At 36.0% G+C, this 22623-nt stretch overlaps 2 protein-coding genes across 3 annotated transcripts; both read right to left on the bottom strand.

The window, feature by feature from the left end:
• Positions 1 to 55: 55 nt before the first annotated feature.
• col26a1 (collagen, type XXVI, alpha 1) lies at positions 56 to 17903 on the bottom strand. 2 transcript variants are annotated; one of them, XM_077242351.1, is made up of 14 exons: positions 17598 to 17903; positions 16122 to 16244; positions 15908 to 16011; positions 5620 to 5681; positions 5404 to 5533; positions 5092 to 5199; positions 4874 to 4999; positions 2859 to 2942; positions 2719 to 2762; positions 2446 to 2508; positions 2283 to 2318; positions 2013 to 2057; positions 1848 to 1923; positions 56 to 1566 (listed from the first exon to the last, which is right to left on the bottom strand). In XM_077242351.1, the coding sequence occupies exons 1-14, from the start codon at positions 17738 to 17740 to the stop codon at positions 1448 to 1450; spliced, it is 1263 nt and encodes a 420-aa protein (XP_077098466.1). In that variant the 5' UTR covers positions 17741 to 17903; the 3' UTR covers positions 56 to 1447. The 2 variants fall into 2 exon arrangements, with proteins under 2 accessions (XP_077098466.1, XP_077098467.1); XM_077242352.1 differs by having other exon boundaries at positions 15908 to 16005; positions 17598 to 17883.
• A 577-nt stretch (positions 17904 to 18480) lies between these two features.
• bcl7ba (BAF chromatin remodeling complex subunit BCL7B a) lies at positions 18481 to 21961 on the bottom strand. The gene is made up of 6 exons (XM_077242322.1): positions 21793 to 21961; positions 21128 to 21203; positions 20841 to 20943; positions 20521 to 20691; positions 20037 to 20116; positions 18481 to 19843 (listed from the first exon to the last, which is right to left on the bottom strand). Exons 1-6 carry the CDS (start codon positions 21882 to 21884, stop codon positions 19751 to 19753), a joined length of 615 nt encoding a protein of 204 aa, XP_077098437.1. The 5' UTR covers positions 21885 to 21961; the 3' UTR covers positions 18481 to 19750.
• Positions 21962 to 22623: the final 662 nt, after the last annotated feature.

Raw genomic sequence — 22623 nt, 5'->3', positions numbered from 1 at the left:
GGTTTAAACTCGCTAAAATACCATCCATCCATAAATAAGTAAATGAAAAATGTTGTTTCCCATAAAAAAATTTATTTAAAAAGTCAAAAATCAAAATACAAACAATCTCAATAACGTAAAGTTTTACTGTGGGAGACTTTTTGAACAAACACTTCAGACATGGCTTCTTTCTTAACTCAACAACAAGAAAAAGCTCAAGATTCAGAAAGATTTTGTTCCCTCCTGAGGGGATTACAAAAGCTCAAGCGCAACAATAAGCTTAACGCCACAATGGCGTGTTGAACGGTCCTCTGCGAACAAGGTCAACAGGGCCTTTTGTGTCTCTCTGGCTATTCACTGCAACCCTATTAATAGCAGAGGGGTGCGTTCTGCCATTTTGGCTTTTCAGCGAGTCAATGATAGGCTTTATGAATAAGAACAGGTGAGCAGAGGTGTAAACACAATTTATTGTGGTAGACGTTGCCCTTTCTATACAGGCAAAGGGCTAAATTTGGTTTTAAAGTTCTATTCTAGTGTATTTTTCACGGTTGCTGTGAGCTTTGAGACTTGAATTGTTTTCAAACAAAGCCACTGCTAAGAGTGCTAAATATAATTATGTGCATGAGATCATCGATCAGAAAACAAAAAGGAAATGACAAGAAAAATTGTGCCTTTTTTGTTTTCTGGAAAGTCTTCATGACTATACTTTTTTTAATGACAATAAAAAATTCTAGCTAGATAAAATCATAATTCATGCAACAAAAAGCTCATTAAGAACTGAATAGTGTGAAGAATTCAATTTTTTGTTTGTATAATCATTTAAATCATCATGTAAATCAATTACCCCAGATATCCTGCCAGTCCAAAATCCTCACTTTTACTATCATTAAAGAAACAAACTACAGTAAATACACACTTAAAGTCACTAAAAAAATTGATTCCAGTTACATTCTTAATGCATGTTTCTGTTCTTATTGTGAATGATTAATAGGTGCATGTTATTCAGTCTTTGTTTTTATAATCTTTAATCAAGATCTAATAACTTGCTCTTACTATAAAATAACTTTTTTTTTCTGCTGACATCACTTTGATACTTCTAACCAATAGCAAAATAGCTAGTTAGTCATCATTTTAGCAAACTCACATTCAGGCTCTATTCTGTAAGTAATGCCCATTTTTTAAACATCCAATCAATTCCTGGTGGATAAAATAAAGGCCCGCCCTTGAAATACATCACATTACAGAAGATGAATGGATTGTGAATGGCGATGAAAATGGTTTTCAGACAGAATATTAACATTAAACATAAAATACATAAAGTAAAAAAAATAGAATAGATCAGTGCCACTTTCATTATACTCATCAACAAATACATTGAGCGATGGGTCCTTCAGAACAACAGACAGGAGATAAAGGTCTTGTGGTCACAAGTGTTTGTTATTCACTCTTCATACCCAACAGAGTCCGGCTACTCTCTGTCCGAGGTAAGAGGAGAGGAGGGTCTGGCAGCACCAACACTTTTAGCACTGCCTGTTAGCATGAAGTCTGCCAGGAGATCTATTCCAGAACCAGAGTCCAACAGAGTATCTGGGTAGAGTGATAAAATTAAAGGAACAAAAAAAAAGTTTGTCTAAAAATAAATAGTTGGCTGTATATTTATGGTCCTCTGATGTCAATTTTATCCTTAAAAGCAATTCATCCTCATGCAACGTTAAAGTCATTACTAAATAATTGCTAAATACAGTTGCTAACCTCTCTGGTAGCTAACAGCTTACGCCATGGGATACTAATGACGCTCTGGAATCCAACTGAGTCTAGTTATAACTTATTACTGGAAATCTAGATTAATATTAATCCATAATTCTCACCATGAATGCCGATCATGTGTTCTAGAATGAGGACCCTCTCGGCCAAAATCTTCAGCGCTTCCCTCAACTGCTGCAACTGCAAGAAGGCTGAGCTTTAGCATGTGACAATAAATCATCATAACTACACATCCAAAACGATCCCATTTTTTTGTGCGTCATCCTTACCTCTCCTGGAGTCTCTCCCGGCTCACCTTTAGAACCTGGAACACCCTGCTCACAAAATGAATTTTATATACATGTATGTATGTATGTATGTATATATGTATGTGTATATATATATATATATTAAATACAAACAATTTTTAATTAAATTTAATTATCTTAATTATAAAAATGAAATGCATTGCAAAATAAATTAATTGATTTATGAATTGATTAAAAATGATAATAAAACAAAAAAATAAATAATTGTTATAAATATAAATGTGCACTCACAGGCTGCCCTTGCTTTCCTGTTATTCCAAGTGGACCCTTTGAAAATAGAGTGATACAATCTAATTAGCCCAAATAAAAAAGGGTACATTTTTATGTAAAATGCAAAATGTATAAGATAAAGATGTAATTTCTATCTAAATGTAAGTCTTTATTGATGACTCACTCTTTCTCCTGGATCTCCTTTGGGTCCCCTGTCACCTGGTGTGCCTGAAAAGCTTAAGGCAGCCTATGATGAATGTGAAATAATAAGTACACTGTGCCTTATATATCCATATGTATTGGTCAATTATTTCTTTCCTCATACAAACTGTAAATGCATACTATTTTAGAGTACATTTCATGTATAATCTTCAAGAACACTAAATATATTCTTAATTATTTCTATTTATCCTAAAATATATTCTAAATACATTACATAATGATAAAAATGCCTTACATTTTTCCCCGGGGCACCCGGGTGTCCAGGTGGTCCGGCAGGCCCTGTTCAACACATATGGATATAAGATTAAATGTGTGATGAAATGGGTGGGTGATACCAGGTGAAACTGTTATGTATGCTCTGATGTTCTGGCATACCTGGCGGACCAGGAGGGCCAGAGGGCCCGGGGGGACCAAGGAAAGTCTGTAGGTCACGATAGGCAGCAAAGTCACTATCCGCATCTGAAACATGTAATGTAATGTAACTTCACTTGCAGCAAATGTGATTTGAGCTGTACCGCTGTTCTGCTCAAAAGGATTTGCTCCTCAGGTTCTGTTTTGAGTTATCCAGATTCATGCTGCTTCACAGACAGCTAACAAATGACTCTGATTAACTACTGACAGACAGAAGCCAACCAGACTCTTAAAGTGAGCCAGAGCTCTGAGACGTTTATCCAAGCAGATACTACTCAAATGCTTCCATCTTATGGTCATTTTGAGAATAACATTTGAAAGGTTTCTGCTGTTACAAATCATTTACGTAATCAATTCCTTATTTTCTTTAACCCTGATTAATAATGGTGAAAATTCTGTCATTAAAGGGATAGATCACCCAAAAATGAAAATACTGTCAGTATTTACTCACCCTCATGTAGTTCCAACCCCGTAAGACCTTCGTTCATCTTCGGAACACGAATTAAGATATTTTTGATGAAATCTGAGAGCTGGATCATTCCTCCATACTAATCCATAGGCTTCTTCAGGGATTGAAACTTGCCCGCCCCAAAAAGTTATTAAAGATATCGTTAAATTAGTCCAAGTCACTACAGTGGCTCAATCTTAAGTTTATCAAGCGACGAGAATACTTTTTGTGTACAAAAAACAAACTAAAATAACGACTTTATTTCAACTATTAATTTCCTTTTCTGTGGGCCTCGATATAGTTCACTAGTATAATAGTGTAAGCTTCTGTTGTTGTACGTCACATGCATCACCCACATGACCAGCGTCGGCCAATAGTGAGCCTACGTGTGATGTAGCTCTACGCAATCACACTACGGTAACTGACTAGAGGCCTACAGAGAAGGAAATGAATAGTTGAAATAAAGTCATTATTTTTGTTTGATTTTGCGCACAAAAAGTATTCTCGTCGCTTGATAAACTTAAGATTGAGCCACTGTAGTCACTTGGACTATTTTAACGATGTCTTTAATGACTTTTCTGGGCTGGCAAGTTTGAATCCCTGAAGAAGCCTATGGAGGAGTTATCCAGCTCTCAGATTTCATCAAAAATATCTTAATTCGTGGTCCAAAGATGAACGAAGGTCTTACGGGGTTGGAACTACATGAGGGTGAGTAAATACTGACAGAATTTTCATTTTTGGGTGAACTATCCCTTTAAATACTCACCCTCATGTCTTTCTACGGAACACGGATGAAGATATTTTCAATGAAATCTGAGAGCATTCTGTCCTTCCATTGACAGCTACGCAACTACCACTTTGACGCTTCAAAAAGTTCATAAAGAGATCGTAAAACTAATTAATATGAATTGAGCGGTTTAGTCCAAATTTTCTGTAGAGACACTATCGCTTTATATGATGAACAGATTTAAGCTTTTATTCATAATTTATTCTTTAATTCATTTAATTTATAAACATTCATCAACTCACACATCAGTTGTGGTAAACGCAGGCTCAAACATATTCGTTTGACGTGTGAGAACCATTCTCGTATGTTACGTAGCGCATTTGAGCTTCCACAAGAACCAGTGAGGTTTGTTCCCGCACGTCAAGCAGGTTAGATTGAACTTCTGTTTATGTTCGCTGATCAAAGCATAAATTAAATCTGTTCATCATATTAAGCAATCGAGTCTCTTCAGAAGATTTGGACTAAACTGCTCAATTCATATGGATTAGTTTTACAATCTCTTTATGAACTTTTTGAAGCGTCAAATTGGTAGTTGCATAGAAGTCTATGGAAGGACAAAAAGCTTTTAGAATTCATTACAAAAATCATCATTTGTGTTCGGAAGATGAACAAAAGTCTTACAGGTCTGGAACGACATGAGTAATTAATGACAGAATTTTCATTTTTGGGCGAACTATCCCTTTAAAGTCATAAATTAAACAAATGTAGACAGTGAACCGTATGTTTCATGTGGACTGTACTCACATTCGCCATGTTGTTTAGCCATTAGAGTGAAAACATCTCCCCTAATGGAGAAGGGAGAGGATGCAGCAGGGCCCGGCGGACCAGGAAGGCCTCTTTCTCCTGGAGGACCTCGCAGACCTTGAGGTCCTACAGAGATCAGACGTAACCAGGGGAGCTGTGTAGCTAAGTGAAAATATTTGCTTTAATATTCCCAGTCAAGGTAAAGAGTTAGTTCTTACCTCTAGGTCCCAAAGGACCAGGTTTTCCATTAAACCCTATCTTTCCTAAAGGTCCAGGAGGACCAGGGGGACCTGGGAGCCCAACAGGTCCTGGTTGTCCTTTTGGTCCTGGGAATAGAATTCTGATTAAGACAATATAAAATATAAAACAAAAACATTTAAAACTTCTATTTATAAATATGTATGAATTTGATCTATTTTTAGATTTAATTTTATATAAAATAAACAATAAAATAAAATAAAACAGATAAATATCGTATGAAATGACGCATCCTAAAGAAAAGTATAGTAAAACACAGAATTTTTTCTTACCTGGTCGGCCAATGGCATTGGGTGTTATTGGTGAGGGGTGTGCCCTGTCCACCTCATTATCAGCTGTTCTCTCAAGTGATTGGCTGGAAAGAGGGAGAGGGGGTGCCTCTGCATCTCTCAGTAACATTATCTGTTAAAAAAGAAAAAACACACACTTACCATCTTAACTTAAATGTGACTGGTTAACACAAGAGGTTACCTAGATTTCTATCTTACCTGAGCTTCAATGACACCCAAGCGCTCTTTGACGTCAGCATAACCAGTACAGTTCATGCACTCTAAAGGGATGAATGAAAAAAAAAAGATGTTGAGGTAACGTGGTATGACAGCAGAGAAAGGGGGAATTTTAACCATAAAAAAATTAAATAGCACAGAGTGAATGGATTAAGCAAATGCTATAAATCTCTCAGCCATCTGTTGAGTCATAAGTCAAATCTATGATCATTCAATCTAAAGTTTGCTCCGTTTTTGCAATATTATAATTGCACACTAGTCAAAGTGGTAAACAGAACTGATCTGAATGAGGTTAGGGATGCTCTCACTACGACCGTAACAAAGACACATTCATTCATACTGTCCTTAAAATTCCAAGGATCATTCCAGAGTCACTGATTTGTAGTCAAAAAATGAAATCAATCCCGAAACAAAATATCAGTTATATGCTCAGTGTTGTTTTGTGAACAATGAGAACTTGTTAGAGAGACACTAAATGAGTTCAATCATATCTTTGGTTGACATCCCTCTCTGGGGTATGAAAAGGAACAGGAAAACCAGACATTGGCCAGCCGTGGTTTTCCGTATGCATTGAAACCGAGTGAAGGGAAATATCTCACTCTGGGTTTCCCCAAAATTCACCTTTCTCTTTTGAGAGAGACACTCCTCACAGCGCAGAGCTGGTCAGGAGCTGAAGACAACCACAAGGTGCTGGACCTTTCTGTGGAGGAAGAGCGATCTTGGGAATCATTTGGCATGAAATGAGATGATGATTAATTGCAGCTGATCTCTTAGTGGTGAAATTTTATATGTGAAATGCAATACACAGATAATGAGATTAGAAATTAAACTTTATTAAACTTCACAAAATACAAAATGTCTCAGAAACTAAAACTGATTATGCTGAGCTGGGGAAGCTACTTTAATGTAAACACGAATTGTTGTTTGCAAGCCATTTTTTTTTTTTTTTTTACATATTTGACATCGCCATTTAAAAGTTTGAGGTCAGGAAAAAAAGTTTTAAAACAAAATACTTTTATTCAGCATGGACACATTAAATTGGTCAAAAGTGACAGATTATTTTGTTCATGATGTTATAGAAGTTTTCTTTCGAATAAGTTATTTTGGTAATAATAAAGAAATGTTTGAGCAGCAAATCAGCATATTAGAATATTTTCTGAAGGATCATATGACACTGAAGACTGGAGTAATGATTCTGAAAATTCAGCTTTACCATTACAGGTATAATATTTTAAAATATATTCAAATAAAAAATACGAAATATTAAATTTTAATATTTCACAACGTTACTGTTTTTACTGTATTTTGATCAAATAAAGCATAAAAGAAAATTCTTACCAACCCCAGTCTTTGTTTCTCTGTGAAATTGAATGAGAACAATTGTAGAACAGGACTTGATTTCATCCATCAGGAACTAAATACAGCTAAAAGCAAAGAAACTAACCACCTTAATTTTTGACTGGTTCACTCTCAGGAAAAAAAAGTACAAAAGCTGTCACTGTGGCTGTACCTTTTCAAAAGGTACACCTTTGTACCTAAAGAGTGCATATTGGTCCCTCAAAGGTACATATCGGTACCAAAAGTGTACATATTAGTACCTAAATGGCACATATCAGAACCCTTTTGAAGGGTACTGTCCCAGTGACAGCTTTTGTACCTTTTTTTCTGAGAGAGTGTTGAAAAGACATAAAATACCAAAAATGCAGTACAGGACTCATTTCTGGACTCATTTGTGTACATTCAAATGGACCACTAAAATAAACCAGACTTCCACTACTTTAAAAACATCTAAACTACTGGGCAATGTGGGTAGTTGACAGACCAAAGCTAGTTGTTTCGCTAATTTTAGTTAGTACGCAGCAGCAAACTACTTGGCAACAAAACAAAATGATCATAACATCATTACTTCTATTTTCTTCCAATGAGACATTTAGAACACTACAAGCTTTATCATCTGCTCTCAATTGACTTTAACATTACAAGACTAAAAGCATGTCACAGTGTCATAAAAAAACAGTTTGGATGCCAGACCTCTTGAAGGGACATTAGCTCATTCCATGAAGCACAAAATAAAAAATGTGTCACTCCTCACCACAATATACACATCCAACAGAGCAAGAAAGTTGACATGTCTTTGTCTTAAGGACTGCATTAAAGGGCAATGCTTACTGCATGTCTCTGAGGAAACACCCATGCTGGGAAACCCAAAGAATGCCATTCACTCTATATCAGTTATGCTAAAAAATAAAATATAAAACACTAGTTCTGTAATATTTACTTTGTTGGGACTCCATGGCACTGGGTGATGTATGACCGAATGCTGTGTGCAAGTTAAAGCGATGTTGAAGTTTGGCAGACTATGAAAACGCAGATTGAAATGTTCAGCTGTCTCTGACATGCCTGTTCTCTTTGTGCCTTGGCCGTAACGCAGGGCTCTGCTGGATACCGGACCGCTCTCAGATCAGTGGACAAATTAACGTTTTCTGGAAAAACACCCAACGGATGAGCTGTAAAGTAGAGCAGCACAATGGGATCTGCAGACACTGGACCGTTATGCTTTCTGCAGATGCGAGGGAATTTTTTGGAACTAGCACAATGATTTTATTAAAACTGACATGGTTAATAAAGTTACGCAAACATGTTCCAGCACAGACATCAGTGATGTATTGATGTACCAAAGAAGAGTGCGACTCAAGAAGTACAAATACACAAATCACACATGCAAGCTGACCACGTTAAGACTCCACACCCATTAACAGCATTCTGGCAGAGACTGATGGGGTTTTCAGAGATTATGAAGACACAAGAAACTTCTGAATGCAGTTTATAAAGTGGTTTATTGGTAAAATGCGATGCAATGAATTTGTTTTATATAGAATTTGAATTAGCTGTATTGCCAGATCTAGATTGTGCGTCATCAACTTTTTTCTATGCTAAATACAAGCAGACTTGTTAGTAATGAACTTCAGTCTCTGTATCTGCCCTCAAACAAATACTTTGGGCACATGCATTGCAGGAAAACTGGTAATTGCTTGCCATTCCTCTTTGGGATTCATTCGCTGGAAATGGTATTCCCCTGAAGCGTATAGTATACAAGCAGACTAAACAAATCTAAATTCAATTCAGTTTAAAATGCACTTTCACGTAATTGCTTATTTGGTTTGTGAAGCACCTACATAAATAACTAAATTAAATTAACATTTTAATTTACATTTGACATTTCATTTATTACATAATATCACTGGGAGACGGGAGTTGCTCTCTAGTGTCAGTTGGAATAATGTTGAGGGACAAAGGATCTCTTACAGCTGTTGATTCCAGCTGCAACCACAACACCTTGCAGCTGTGCTGTCTCGCATTTGTTAAAATTGTGATGTTCATGTTTCTGATCTATTGTAATATTGTTTTAGACTATTATGCATAGCCCATGTCGGTGACTATGTGGTACTTGGACAGTCCAAGGGGATCAGATGTGTTTCTTGGTCTGAAAAGTTGAATAGGCATAATTTAATAAGAGTAATTATTTTCAGCAAAATAATCATTTTAATCATTTTTGTTCAGCCCTACTTTGATTATTTAGACAAATTTATATTCATGGTCAGTGTTGGGTGTAATGCATCACTAATTAATTAGTGTAATTCAATTACTTTTGACTTGAAAAAGTAAAGGGATTACTCTTAATTTTTCTGTAATTTAATAGTTCCTTCTGATGTAATTGCTTTAAACACTGTATAGACTATAAAACAATTCTATATAAAACAATCGTGTATTTAACATAACATTTAACGTCTAATGTTAAAATCTATGTTTTAAATGCAACCATCTCCCTTTAAATAGAGAGAATAATAATTTCAAGATGAATTTATGCAATTTTATATTATTCATTGAAAGAGCCGTTTCATCCTTGTATTGTTCAACTGGTCGAGGTTGATATGGGATTTAGAAAGTAATTGGTAATGAGTAATGCAACACTTTTTGGAGAGAGTAATTGATACAGTAATCTAATTTCACTGTTTAAGATGTAATTAGCTAGTAATTAATTACTTTTTTAGAGTAACTTATCCAACACTGTTCATGGTGGAAATTACAGGGTGTTTTGGAGGTTCCCACCCCCATTTAAGGCTCAAACCCCAAAAGAAAGTCAAAACGAAGACATAAGTTGGGCTTACTAAACACTAATAGTAAGTAAGTTATCATCACTAAAACTTAATATTCAATAAATATTTTAACAACATTTTAAAAAGTAACCACAAAAAGTTAAATCACAAGTAAATCAGATCACAGAGCTACAAAGATGCAACATAGTACATAATACATCTTACATACATATACAATAATCTATAATATACTCTATATATAAATATACACTATAAGTCAAAAGTTTGGAATAATTTGGGGGGAAAAAACATTTAAAATTTTTAATTATTCCACATTGTATTTATTCTAGAATAACTAGAGACACTGCAGGCACCAAAAGACATTTTGAGTTGCTTAATGGCTAATTCTCACTGCACCCACACACACGCTGATTAATGTAGACAATCACCAGATTACAGTATGTCACATCTCAGGCACTGCACAACCCGCCAAACGCTGACATGTTCAGTCAGCGAAAACAAGCGCCAACTAACAGCAACAGATGCTGACAAGGGTACTGAAAAACCCAAAGAACGTGTCCTGTTGCAACTGGTCATGAATGTGTCTGTTGGCGTTGGTCACTGTATAATTTGCACACTGATTATATTCACAGTGCATTTATGAGATACAGTTTTGGGTTCATAGTCTTACAAGTTACCCTAATGATCAGGTAGAACGCATTGGCTTGTCCATCTGTGCTCCACCACAGAAATGAGATGATCTCACCCGCCACAGGCAGCTGAGGGGGCTGGAGCACACGCTCCTCATCAATCATGAGATACCACTCCACAGACATCCCATTTTCCCACAGCTAGGGATACTGATCACAATCTCAATAAAGGAATTTGTTAAGCAGGTGATAGATTTGAAACTCTGCCAGGCCTCCTGGAAACCCGGTATGGGGGTAGTAAGAAAGACAGCTGGAGCAAACTATAGCCTATAGATATAGATAAGACCCTGACCAGGGCATTATGGGAAGTTCGAGTACCCAAGTAATTCTGCTGATGGGAATTGTTCCCATGAATGACTAATGCCTTTAGTCTAACAATCAGGGTTTGGTGGTTTTCAAACTGTAATCGAAGAACCCTCAGGGAGCCATAATATTATGTACTGTTGATAAAATTAATTACTTGTTTTAACTTAACTGTTTAGTAAATGTACTAGTAAAAACCACTCCAAATTTTGTTTAGATTGTCTTTTAGGGATCAAACTAACTTCGTCCTCCCAAACCACTGTTATGTGCAACATGCTTACATGAAAAGTTAGACTAAATAAGAAAAAAGTAGAGTAGGTAATCTATCTTTACTCTAACAGTGGGTAGAAAACATACAATGTCTTATGCTGTATTATGCAAATCAAAGTAAAAATTTCCAAGATAATAATTTGATTTGTTTTTGGAAACCTGTTGTATTTCTACACTAACATTCAAAACTTTAGGGTCGTTTTTTTTTTTTTTTAAGTCTTTTATGTTTCATATGTCTAACATTTTTTGAAATGTTCTAGTGACAATTGAAATGCCGTTACGGGACAAAGGATCTCTTACAGCTGTCGATCCCAGCTGCAACCATCCTCCCTCAACAGCTTTGCACTCTAGCATTCCTTAATGTCTACTCATTCTTAGTCAAACATGAAGCCATACTTTTCACATAGTTGAACACAATTGATCAGAATTAATAGAGTCTTTGACATACTGATATGGAAATTTAATGAGATCAAGAGAAGAACTGGCTTCAATATACAAGGAATCCATTTAAGAACAAAACAAAACTAACCGAGGAAGGGACAGCAACAAAAAGTCCAGCATTTTGCTGACTAATCTGATGGATGGAAAAGATTTATTTTTCTGGGCTGCATTAATGAACAAACAACTTCATCACACTGGTATCTTTTAATACAAGGCACATGAATTTTTGACACTGTACATTCCTGAAGTACTAAACATCACTAATGTGGTTCAACATGACCACAGATAGTCACAAAATTCTCAATAACTGTCAAAGTGATATGAATAAACATATAAACCACAACTCCAGGGGAGAATGAATCATTTTAAGTTTCTTATTGCATTCTGTTTATATATATAGCTGGATTGTTCACCAAGGTCTGAATCCTACCTGATGACAACAGCTATAGTAAATAGTTCACCGAATGAATAAATACATGGACATGAATTGTACATCATGAAACATAAAAGAGTCTGTGGTGTGACACGAGAGACACCAGTTTCAGTGGACGAAGACAGGGAATAACAATAAGAAATATAGCTGCAAGCAGCCATTACGGGGCCAAGAGCAAAGAAGCCGACAAGACATGCCAACATGGCTGGGAGTGTCAGACCAACTGCAGCAAGGAGCAATTAGAAACATTTTAAGAGGATTTTGGGCAAATGGCTGAAAAATCATATATAAAGCAACTTATAAGATGATTTAATGGTTTATCACATTCGACCAATAGGTGGCGCAGTTATGGTGTCAAAATGTCAAGGCATTGCAGAGATAAAGCCTGAATTGTCATTTTGGCAGCATGTCTCAAATTTGATGCTGTGGTATACGAAAACGGTTTTGTCTATCGTCACGAAATCCTTAACTTTTTGTCGGCACGGTCTGGAGATGATACGATTCGATTTTGGTGAAAATCAGACGAATGATCTAGGAGAAGTTCGAAAAATAATGTTTTAAAAGAAAATAAAGATGGCGGACAGGAAGTTTGGCTGATTATGGCAAAATTGGTATCTATGTTTTTGGCATAACCCAAGGAATCTATTAAGACCAGTATCAGTATCACATACAAAGTTTGGTGTCAAAATGTCAAGGCATTGCAGAGATAAAGCCTGAATAGTCATTTTGGCAGCATGTCTCAAATTTGATGCTGTGGTATACGGAAACTGTTTCGTCTATCGTAACGAAATCCTTAACTTTTAGTCGACACGGTCTGGAGGTGATACGTTTCGATTTTGGTGAAAATCAGACGAATGGTCTAGGAGAAGTTCGAAAAAGAATGTTTTAAAAGAAAAATTCTGCTGATGGCACATACTATGTTTGGTAATGTTACACCAAAGCATTCGTTAAGTATAGCATTTTAAATCACAAAACTGTATTGAATTCAATGGCAATTTCACGTTTTGTTCTATTATAGCGCCAACCAGTGGCACAATCCCACAATTTTTTTCATGTGTCCTCAGAGTGAGACCATACATGTGTGTGTCAGATTTGGTGAAAATGTCTCATTTTGTTTTGGAGTTATAGACATTTATATGTATAAACACATAAAAAATGACTGACACCTGACTTTGATTGGATTTTACTACCACTTTCTATAAATATTTTGACATTTTTGGGTATTAACTTTTTTTGTTAACTATTAACAATTTTCGTGGAAATCGGATCATCGTCCAAGGAGGAGTTCGAAAAAGTAGTTTTTTCGGAGAATTCAAAATGGCAGACAAATTTTCATTACGGAAAATGACGTCATACGGTGCAATCGAATTGTCTTGAGCTAAGGAATCAATGGAAAAAATAATTTGGTTTCTAGCCATTATGGTTCCAAAGTTATTAGCATAAACATGAGTGAAAGTTCGGACAGTTGGTGGCGCTAGTCGGATTGAGTTAGAGACTCCAAATTTGCTATGGTGACAGTTCAGACTATCCTCTATCAGTGTGTCAAATTTCACAACTTTCCTGCAAGCGGTTCTATGGGCTGCCATAGACGCCCAGTCGGAAGAAGAAACGGAAGAAGAAGAAGAATAAGAACCGGAACAGATACAATAGATGCCTCCGCACCTTTGGTGCTTGGCCCCAAATTAAGTATTCGAATTGTCCGTTCACACAGAAGCCGTTCGGCGCTGCACTTCCATTGTTTTTCTATGTAAACATGCCCTAGATGGATGTGTTTGAACATTAGTGTCTTGTTTCTTTCGCATGGCACCGCGTTCAGAAAACTCATGCTCAAGTTAGTTCAACTTTTTAAAAAACGTGTCTTGAGACCTTACATTTTTTTCCATTCCACTGCCCGCATCTTCACATTTTCAATGCATTCCACGTTTTTCATTTGCATTCCACTGTTTTAAAATCTTCCCGGTCTACAGACATTTGTTGACATGCGCTTCATGATAACTTTAGTTAACTCTACAATAAGTAAATCCACTTCTTCACCAGCTAATTACTCTTCGACAGCATTGCACTAGAAATATACTGAGCTATCGCAAAAACGAAAGTTCAAAAACAAAATTCTAAAGATGGCTGTGCGCTTGGGTCTATTCCTTGCATTATTTTCCCATTCCACATTTCCCATAATTTCCCATTGCATTTGATTCATGTGTCTCATGTTTTAAAATTGGCGTGAATCGCCCATTTAGAGCCTCGTAATAGATAAAGCACCCTTTCCACTAACATTTCTTTAAGAAGAGTATATTTATAACACTATACTTAGTGATATTTTACCCTTGCATTAAAATATGGGGTTTCTAATACAGCTGCTGTTGGAGCAAATTGGAATGCAATAAAATAATTATAATGGCTATATTTGCAATGGTCATCCACCCATGTACAAGTTCACCCTGCTTTGGTTTAACTACGTTCCAAACCCGGAAATGTAAAAAAAAGTTTTTTAATGACTAAAAATCAGACACAGCATTCTTCTTTAGGCCTCATTTCACACAATAAATGGAAATGTTGGGATTTCACACGACTTACTTTGACCTAACTTGAGCTGTTTGACTACGAGTCACAATCCAAAGTCCAAAAATATGTTCTTAAATAAACCAAACACAGAGGGGCCTGAGACCCAGGGGATTGACAGCCTCAGGCTGAAGCTATGAGCCCAATGGAGAGGGATAAAAGGGAGGAGGAAGGAGAAAGAAGAAAGGGATGGGGAATGAAGATTTCTGATTTATTTACATGTCAGAGACCATGGCGCCCTTGGATTTGAACCAAACTAAATCATCCACCTCTCACAGGGAATGATTTGAAAAGAGACACCGCAAACGGGCCAGTCAGTCTGCTGTGGGGAAGAGGTTCATTAAAACCAGCATCCAGAAAAACATGGGAATGTGTGTCATGGGTCAATTATCCTTATTGGGTCTAAATGATTTGGACTCTTGTGACCTCTACCACATCTAACTGTGCTGTGTCAAATAAATTAAAATTATTTAAAAGCATTGACTCATTTCCTTAATTCAAAATATTTTCTTCCAGCTATTTATTTTATTTTAATTAAAATGGATTTACCCATATATGCAAAGACCCAGAGCTGTGCTGGTTTTAATTATGATTAGTTCTTTATTAGGAGTAAAGTGTGTAAGTAAGGAGTGTAACTGTACCAATATGGCATGACATTGACATTAGACAGGGTTACCAGGTAAAATACATACAGATCTTTGTGTTTATACCCACAAAAAGTTAGGAAAAGGATGCATTGGCTCTATTATTTAAGTAGTAGACTTCCAAAGAACTTGTCTCAGATACTCCTCCTAAAATTCTTTAGGATAAATACGAATAGAATCACATTAGATATACAGAAAATTTAGTCTTGGAAGAATATAAGAAATATTCATATTGAGACATATTGACTTTTGATTGCAGATTTTTGTGTCATGGCAAATCTGAGCATACTTTGTGACATGGGCAATCCAAAATGAATTTTCTCCAGGTTAATATATGCCAGTATAAGAATGTTTTGCACTGAAGTGTGTGGTGCTCATATAGAGAGAGGGGAAATACATTCACCGGAACAATTATTGACTCATTCCCCTTTTCTACCAGATGATTGATTCCCATAGTCAGACCAGCTGTTGTCACTCACATTCGCACCCACAAACTGAATGTAAGGGATCTCTCCTGGTTGCTTAGAGACTTAAATTAGAAAAAGAACCACCCACTAAGACACACCAAGAAAGTGTTATTTGCTCGTGCAAAACTCTTGCTGGATGCTTGGGTCCTCTGGGTGGTTTCAATGTGGTTGCTTGCTTACACAAATCAAAAGAGTCCAACCACAAAATCTGTGATAATGTTATGATTTACTTGGCACAACTGATAAATGTCATCTAACAGCTAACAATTGTTTTCTCTCACAGACATTCAAATGCTTCAGTAATACTTCAGTGAACTTGAGATTGGTGAGAAATGATCTCCCTCACCCTCTCTGCAGTCTTCCCCATGGAATCCCGGACAGCATCGCCATTCCAGAGAAGTGATTTTCCTGTAGGTCACTCTGTACACAGGTCTCACCAGAGTTCTGTAGCTGGGAAAATACAGAAAAGCAAAGCATGCACAGAGTCTGTTAGTGAATGTGAGAGTGAATAGTAGAGTATAATCCAGTTTATACCATGAAATCATTTATTTTCTCTGTACCTGATGAGGTTTGCACATGGTCCTGGCCATCGGCAACTCTGAAACAGTCGCTGCACAACAGTCTCTGTCCCATTTTGTGTCTGACATGAAACTGTCTTCTGCACTGTGTATTGGCACCGGTTCCTTATTTGTTCCATGATGAATAAACAGAAACAATGACAAAGACCAGAGCAATCAGTATCCAGCAATGTCAAATATCGAATAGAAAAAAAATCATGGAGAAATGAATGCCAATGAAATCATGGAAATTTAGAGCATTAGGTAGAGAGTGATAAATGTCTTCCTAAAATTCCTTTTCGCAAAACTAACAAAACTGGCAAACAAACAAGCCTGTGACTTGAGTAGTCATGAAGCTCCTTCACTTCAAAAGCTAAATGAAATACAGCATAGTCCTCAGAAAGAACCTCTCAGTGGCACAAGCATATCTTTTTTCCTTTACCATGGGAGACTGAATGATTTATTCTCTCCCCACATTTATTCAACACCCAGAAGTGTCTGTCATCTGTTCTTGAAAAGAACTAAAACCAAAAAAATCTGGAAAACTTCCTTTCTGATACGTCTCAGGTGATTCAAAATATCCCAGGATTGTGACCGTTTTGTCTATCATGTCATTGTTCTTCATTGTTTCACAGGACAGATAGTGATGAGTCGTGACCGGACCACAGACGCACATGAAGCTCTACACGTCTAGACTAAAGAGCTCAACCTCAACTGCATGTCAAACCACAAAATATTTAGCCACATCTGTTGGGAAAAAGAACTATTCATTTTTAAGATAAATACTTATGGCTTTGGTTTGGTTTGTGCTTTTTCTGGGAATTCAATCAGGGTTCACATGAGCCTTCACAGATGTGTTTAGGATATATATATATATATATATATAGATATATAGATATATATATATATATATAGATATATATATAGACATGAAACAACAAACAGGATGACAAAACAGATAGATGGACAGATGACAAATAGATGTTCACTGTAAAATTATTTCATCAAAGTCGTAAATAAAACAATGATTATTGAAAGAAATTTTACAAGAAATTACAATTTGTCTTTCTACATGAAAATGTCATGTTTAATTCAACGTTTCTTTGTAATTATTTGTGAAATACTAGCATTTTCTGAGTTAGAACTGTTTCAAAATAAATCCTACACCAGTTTTTGTCAGGATATTTATATGTACACATTACATATACATCTAGAAAAGTTGTAAGCCACATAAAGTTGTGAATAATATTTATATTAAGTAAAATATTGTTCGATTAGTTAATAATAGAAATGCTCGACTAATTTAAGTTCATTAAAGCTTGACTGTTATAACTCGAGTTCATTGACCTTAATACATCATCCTGCAATATACTAAGGCTTTAAATCAATCAGTTTAATAACCCAGTGATGCTCCAGCTGGTTAGTAAATCTCTTTCTCTAATGTTACACACACCGAGCACATGAAGTCACAGAGTTTACCTGTTGAGTGTGTTTGCTCCAGTGTTGTGTTCGGACACTGTGCGCTGCAGTCTCACTGGAACCTGATAAATAGTTGCTGAGGCTTTAAAAGGACGAAACGACAACATGAAAATACAAAGAAGTTTCCAAAATCCCTCACGCATGGTCCGACGTCTAAGAACTCTTTACTTATTGCCTGCGCTTTATCTGAAGTTGTCCTGCTCAGACAAGTTGTGTTAAACGCCTGAGTGAGTTATTGAGAGACCTGACGGAGGAGAGAGCGTCAAAATGCTATCCGATCTTCTGGAGTAAAACACTGGCTGTGTCTCATAACATATTTGGCTGACTAGTATCTACTACATCATAGTTAGCGTGGCCAGAAAAATGCTGCAGGCGTTTGTGACATCCAAAACGCCGTCTAGGTATGAATTAAGGTACTGTATAATAATGTGGCAAGAGAAATGCAGTGAAAACAACTAGAGAAAAAACACAACACAGATAGATATTTCATTATTAAACACAATGCAGATACGTAAATAAACAAATAAATAATAATAATAAAACTGATGGGCAAAAATAATAAATAATAGTTCTGATTTAAAGTGGGTAATGGGGCTTTAGCGCCACCCGCTGGTCAACCCCTTTTTAATAACACAGATATTGAATCTCCTACACTACCGTAAAGATTTTTGTAATGTTTTTGAAAGAAGTCTTGTATGTTTACCAAGGCTGAAAATACAGTAAAAACAATAATACTGTGAAACATTATTTCAATTTAAAATAACTTTTCTATTTACATATATTTTAAAATGTAATTTATTCCTGTGATGTAATGCTTTTTTAAGCATCATTACTCCAGTCTTCAGGGTCACATGATCCTTCAGAAATCATTCTTATATGATGATTTGATGCTCAAGAAACATTTTTTATTATTATCAAAGTTGAAAACAGTTAATAGACTTTTTTAGGATTCTTTGATGAACAGAAAGTTCACAAGAAAAGCATTTATTTGAAATACACATTTTTTTACATTGTAAATGTCTTTACTGCATCTTTTGATCAATTTAATGCATCCTTGCTGAATAAAAGTGTACAGAGTGTATTTTGTTATTGTTTTGAAAGAATAATGACAAAAATGAAGTTTCTTGAAATTAATGTCTAATATTTTAATAATATTTGCTTCAAATAACAATATGTCTGCTTCATCAACCTTAATGTGCCCACAAGACAAATACAATTCCTATAGAATTTGATGAATAATACCAACATAGTGAATAATAACTTCTTTCAATGTATGTGTTACATTGAAACAAATGAGTAAGTGTTCAATTAATGAAAACGATGAGAAGGGTGATTCTTAAACAGTTGGAGGCACTAAGAGACCCTGAGACCAGAATCTACAAACAGAAAATCTAGATCTTATTTACATATTTTGAATCATAGCTTAAACATTCATTTCAATCTGCATGTAAACTCACAGAATTTGATTGAAGAACTTCTGCATGTTAAGTCATTGTATTTATTAAAAGAGAATGGTGTGGTCTAATGAGATTATTTGTGCATAAAGTGTGATGTATTCAATTATATTTCAAGCAGCCTTGTTATATAGCCTAACTCACTATTTGTCTTTGTTTTGAAATACATTTTCTTCAATAATGGCTAAGCCTTCAGTCAACATGAAATTATTTTATGGCTTTCTTTTTTATCAAGCATCACATTCCCCTGACTATAAAATAAAACTATTATCATTATAATAACTGTAACAGGACTCAACAAGAAGGGCTTTAAAGTGAGAGTACATTCATCTGCTCTCCCGGTAAACAGGAATGTCCAGTTAATAGTCTGGCTTCTTTTGATTTTGGTTTATTAACCTAGAAATAATGCTTCATTTATGTCACGTCCGAATTCTACTGCGAGATCTTCAGAAATGAACAATAATTACGACATGACCAGAATTGAAACATATTCTGTATGAGTGAGTTAAAAAGGGAAGGCCAAGATTTGTAAATCTTAAATGTTGCAAAGATATTCCATGCGATAATAAATATAGTGCTTTCTCAATGTCTGGTCCATATTGTGTCTTTTGCAGCAGTTCTAGAAAGGTCAGTGATCAGTCTGGCTGATTATCAATGCCCAGTGTACAGTGTGTGTGTGTGTGTGTGTGTGTGTGTGTGTTAGCTCAGAGGGGCTGCCTGGATGACCGAGACCTGCTCGGTACAAATTCTTTTTAGTGGTGGGGCTCCACAACTGTCTTCATCCTCCTGCACCTAGAGGGAAAGGAACAATTACTAGCTGACACAGAAAGTTGTTGCATTGAGAATAAAACCAATAAAACCAAAAAAAAAGAAAAAAAAAAGATTGAAGTTGAATGCAAGCAAGGCCCGCAACCCAAGGCAGAATAACTGTCCTTGCATTCATGCTTTATTATCAACCTCTGGCTAGTTTTGTAGTGTTTTGCACCTGAGCAGTGAGGGGGAGAAGATCTTCTTTGATCAGTGTTGGCGGCTCATCTGCAATCTCACTCGACGGCAGCAGCGGTTCTAGGAAAAAAAAGTTAACATTTTAAAAAGTGGGTCAACTGACTAAAAGATCACAGTGAACTTTGTATTTTTAAGAGATAAGAGCGCGACGCAATTGTTCAGAACAAATCAGCATGACACAAAGAGGAAAACAACTTACAGTGGAGTCTAAATATTTCAGCAAGGTTTATAAAAGCTTCAGGGTTTATGAAACACTGAATATACCTTTGAAAATGTTTAATTTATTTATTAATAATATAATATGAGTAATGAATCTCTCAGAGATTAACATTAAACCAACATTTGAATTTTAAAAATAATTTGAATTTTTAATATTTAAAAAAAGTAATATAATATAATATAATGAATCTCTCAGCTCTGAGGTCAACATTAAACTTAATGAAAATGCAAGATATGAGTCTCACCTTCCATGATTTCCTGGCCGAGGGTGGGCGGCTGTGGGTCATCTGTGTGATAGTCTAGACTCTGAGGTGCAGGACTGACCGGCTCACTGGGCGGCAGACTGGAGTTATTGCTGCTGTCTGCAGCTATTTTATGCTGGTATGAGTCGAGAGAACTCTGGTTGCTGTTGTCATCTGAGAAGGCAGGAGGCAACCAAGAGAAGATTTGAATTTGACATGAAAGAAAGAAAATCATATGGGTTTGGAACAAAATGAGGGTGAGCAAACACTGACAGATAATCATTATTGGGTGAATTAACCCTTTAAAACTTGCATCTGTTTACCTTGAAAATCTAATAGTACAGAACAGGCGTTATCAGATGCCTCCTCCGTGGGAAAATTCTTTCGTTGCAATTCTCCACCCACAGACACTTTGCTCTTGTCCTTCTAAAAGACATCGGGTTACAGATACAGTAAATACTGTGGAGTTTCAGACAATATGTGCAGATTATAATTTGATCTATATGTATGAAATGGAAACAACATATTGTTGAACATGCATTTAGCTTATCCAGATGACATTAAGGAATAATTAAAACCAAGAGAAAAGAACATCTCAGATGTGTTGTACCTCCTTTGTGTCCACCACGGGAACCCATTTAAATATTCTTAATGATGTATCACCAACTGTGACCCATTTCTTCTCCCTGAAATGGAGCAATTGTGTAACAGGTTTCCCATATACATGACTTGAAAAGCTCTATCAAGTTACCATGTTAAAAATGCAACCATGCAGAAAAAAGCACTTATCAAGTTTCCAGATGGAGAAAGTTTTGGCTCATCTAAGAGCTGATTTTTTTGGGTACATGGGATTACAAGGTCCATTTGTTAATGAGATGACCCCTATCAAATATCCCCATTTTTTTCAATAACAAAAGTGCTTCGTTTTGTTGGGCTAAAGCCTTACTGGGTGTGCTTGGATTACTCTTTTGCACAGTAAATGTATAATAGATTATATAAACTAGTAAAAAAAAACAATAAAATCAGGTTACTGACAGTCCCTACATATTACACTTTTTCATCACATGAAGAAACCTTTTAAAAACCTCTTAAGTCCCGCCTCTTTCTGCCACTTGTCCCTTGAGAAAATAAAAACAAGTGCGCTGACATTGGCTGTCTCTTGTGTCAATCAAACAGCATCCTATTATGAAACTCCTCCTCCTTTCCGACTGAAGTTTCTCTTTTGTAAAACATTTCTCTCTTTCAAAGTGTCTTGACGCTGCCCGTTATACTTACCATCTCCGTACTCTCTCGATGGCGGCCATCACTTTCTTAATGTCATCTTTAGCGCGGCTTCGGGTCTCTGCGCGGACCGAACGACCCGACATTTCTGAATTTTATCGGTACTCTTACTGGAATCGTGTCGGTCTCGCAGTCTGGCTACACAAATCTCGCATCGCGAGAACTCATAACTCCACTTTCCAGAGCTTCTTGACAGGTCCCACCTACTTACAGAGGGCACAGGTGGCTGCTGTTTTTTTCTTCTTCTGTGTGTACATTTTATTAACTTTATTATAGTCCTTATAATCATATCCAGTCAACAACCGAATGGCCTAATCATTTTCTAAAGATTATACTTGTTTATAACCTAAATGCTTTAATTTAACTCTAAATAGTTATAGTACCTTTCAAAATAAAAGTCCAAGGGGGCTGTTTTTTATAGCTGAATTAAGATATAAAAATTAGTGTTATAATTCTTAACAGTTAATAACATTTAATAAAAAGTAAAGAGTTTATTATATCTATTCATTACTTTAAAATTATTTAAATATACCTTTTAATGATTAAATTCTTACAACACTTTGCAGCTGACATGTTCCTTAAAAGGTGCCGTATAACAATTCTTTGATCTTAAAATATTCCTATCCCTGTTCAATATGCAGAGAAACGCAAGTAGGCAAAATTATAAAAAGTCAAATATAATGCAGTTCAAAGGCAAAACAGTGACTAGATTTAGTCAAATTTGAGGTACGAGATAATAATCTGCCCTTTGACAGGCAGACAGATAGCTATGCTCATTTAGAGAAATAAGGAGGATGAAAATATTCAAATCAATCAAAAATATTT

This window comes from Siphateles boraxobius, unplaced genomic scaffold (assembly GCF_051911475.1).
Source record: "Siphateles boraxobius isolate OS27281-9 unplaced genomic scaffold, OSU_SipBor_1 25, whole genome shotgun sequence".
Lineage (NCBI taxonomy): Eukaryota > Metazoa > Chordata > Actinopteri > Cypriniformes > Leuciscidae > Siphateles > Siphateles boraxobius.
This window is presented reverse-complemented; position numbering and strand designations above follow the sequence as displayed.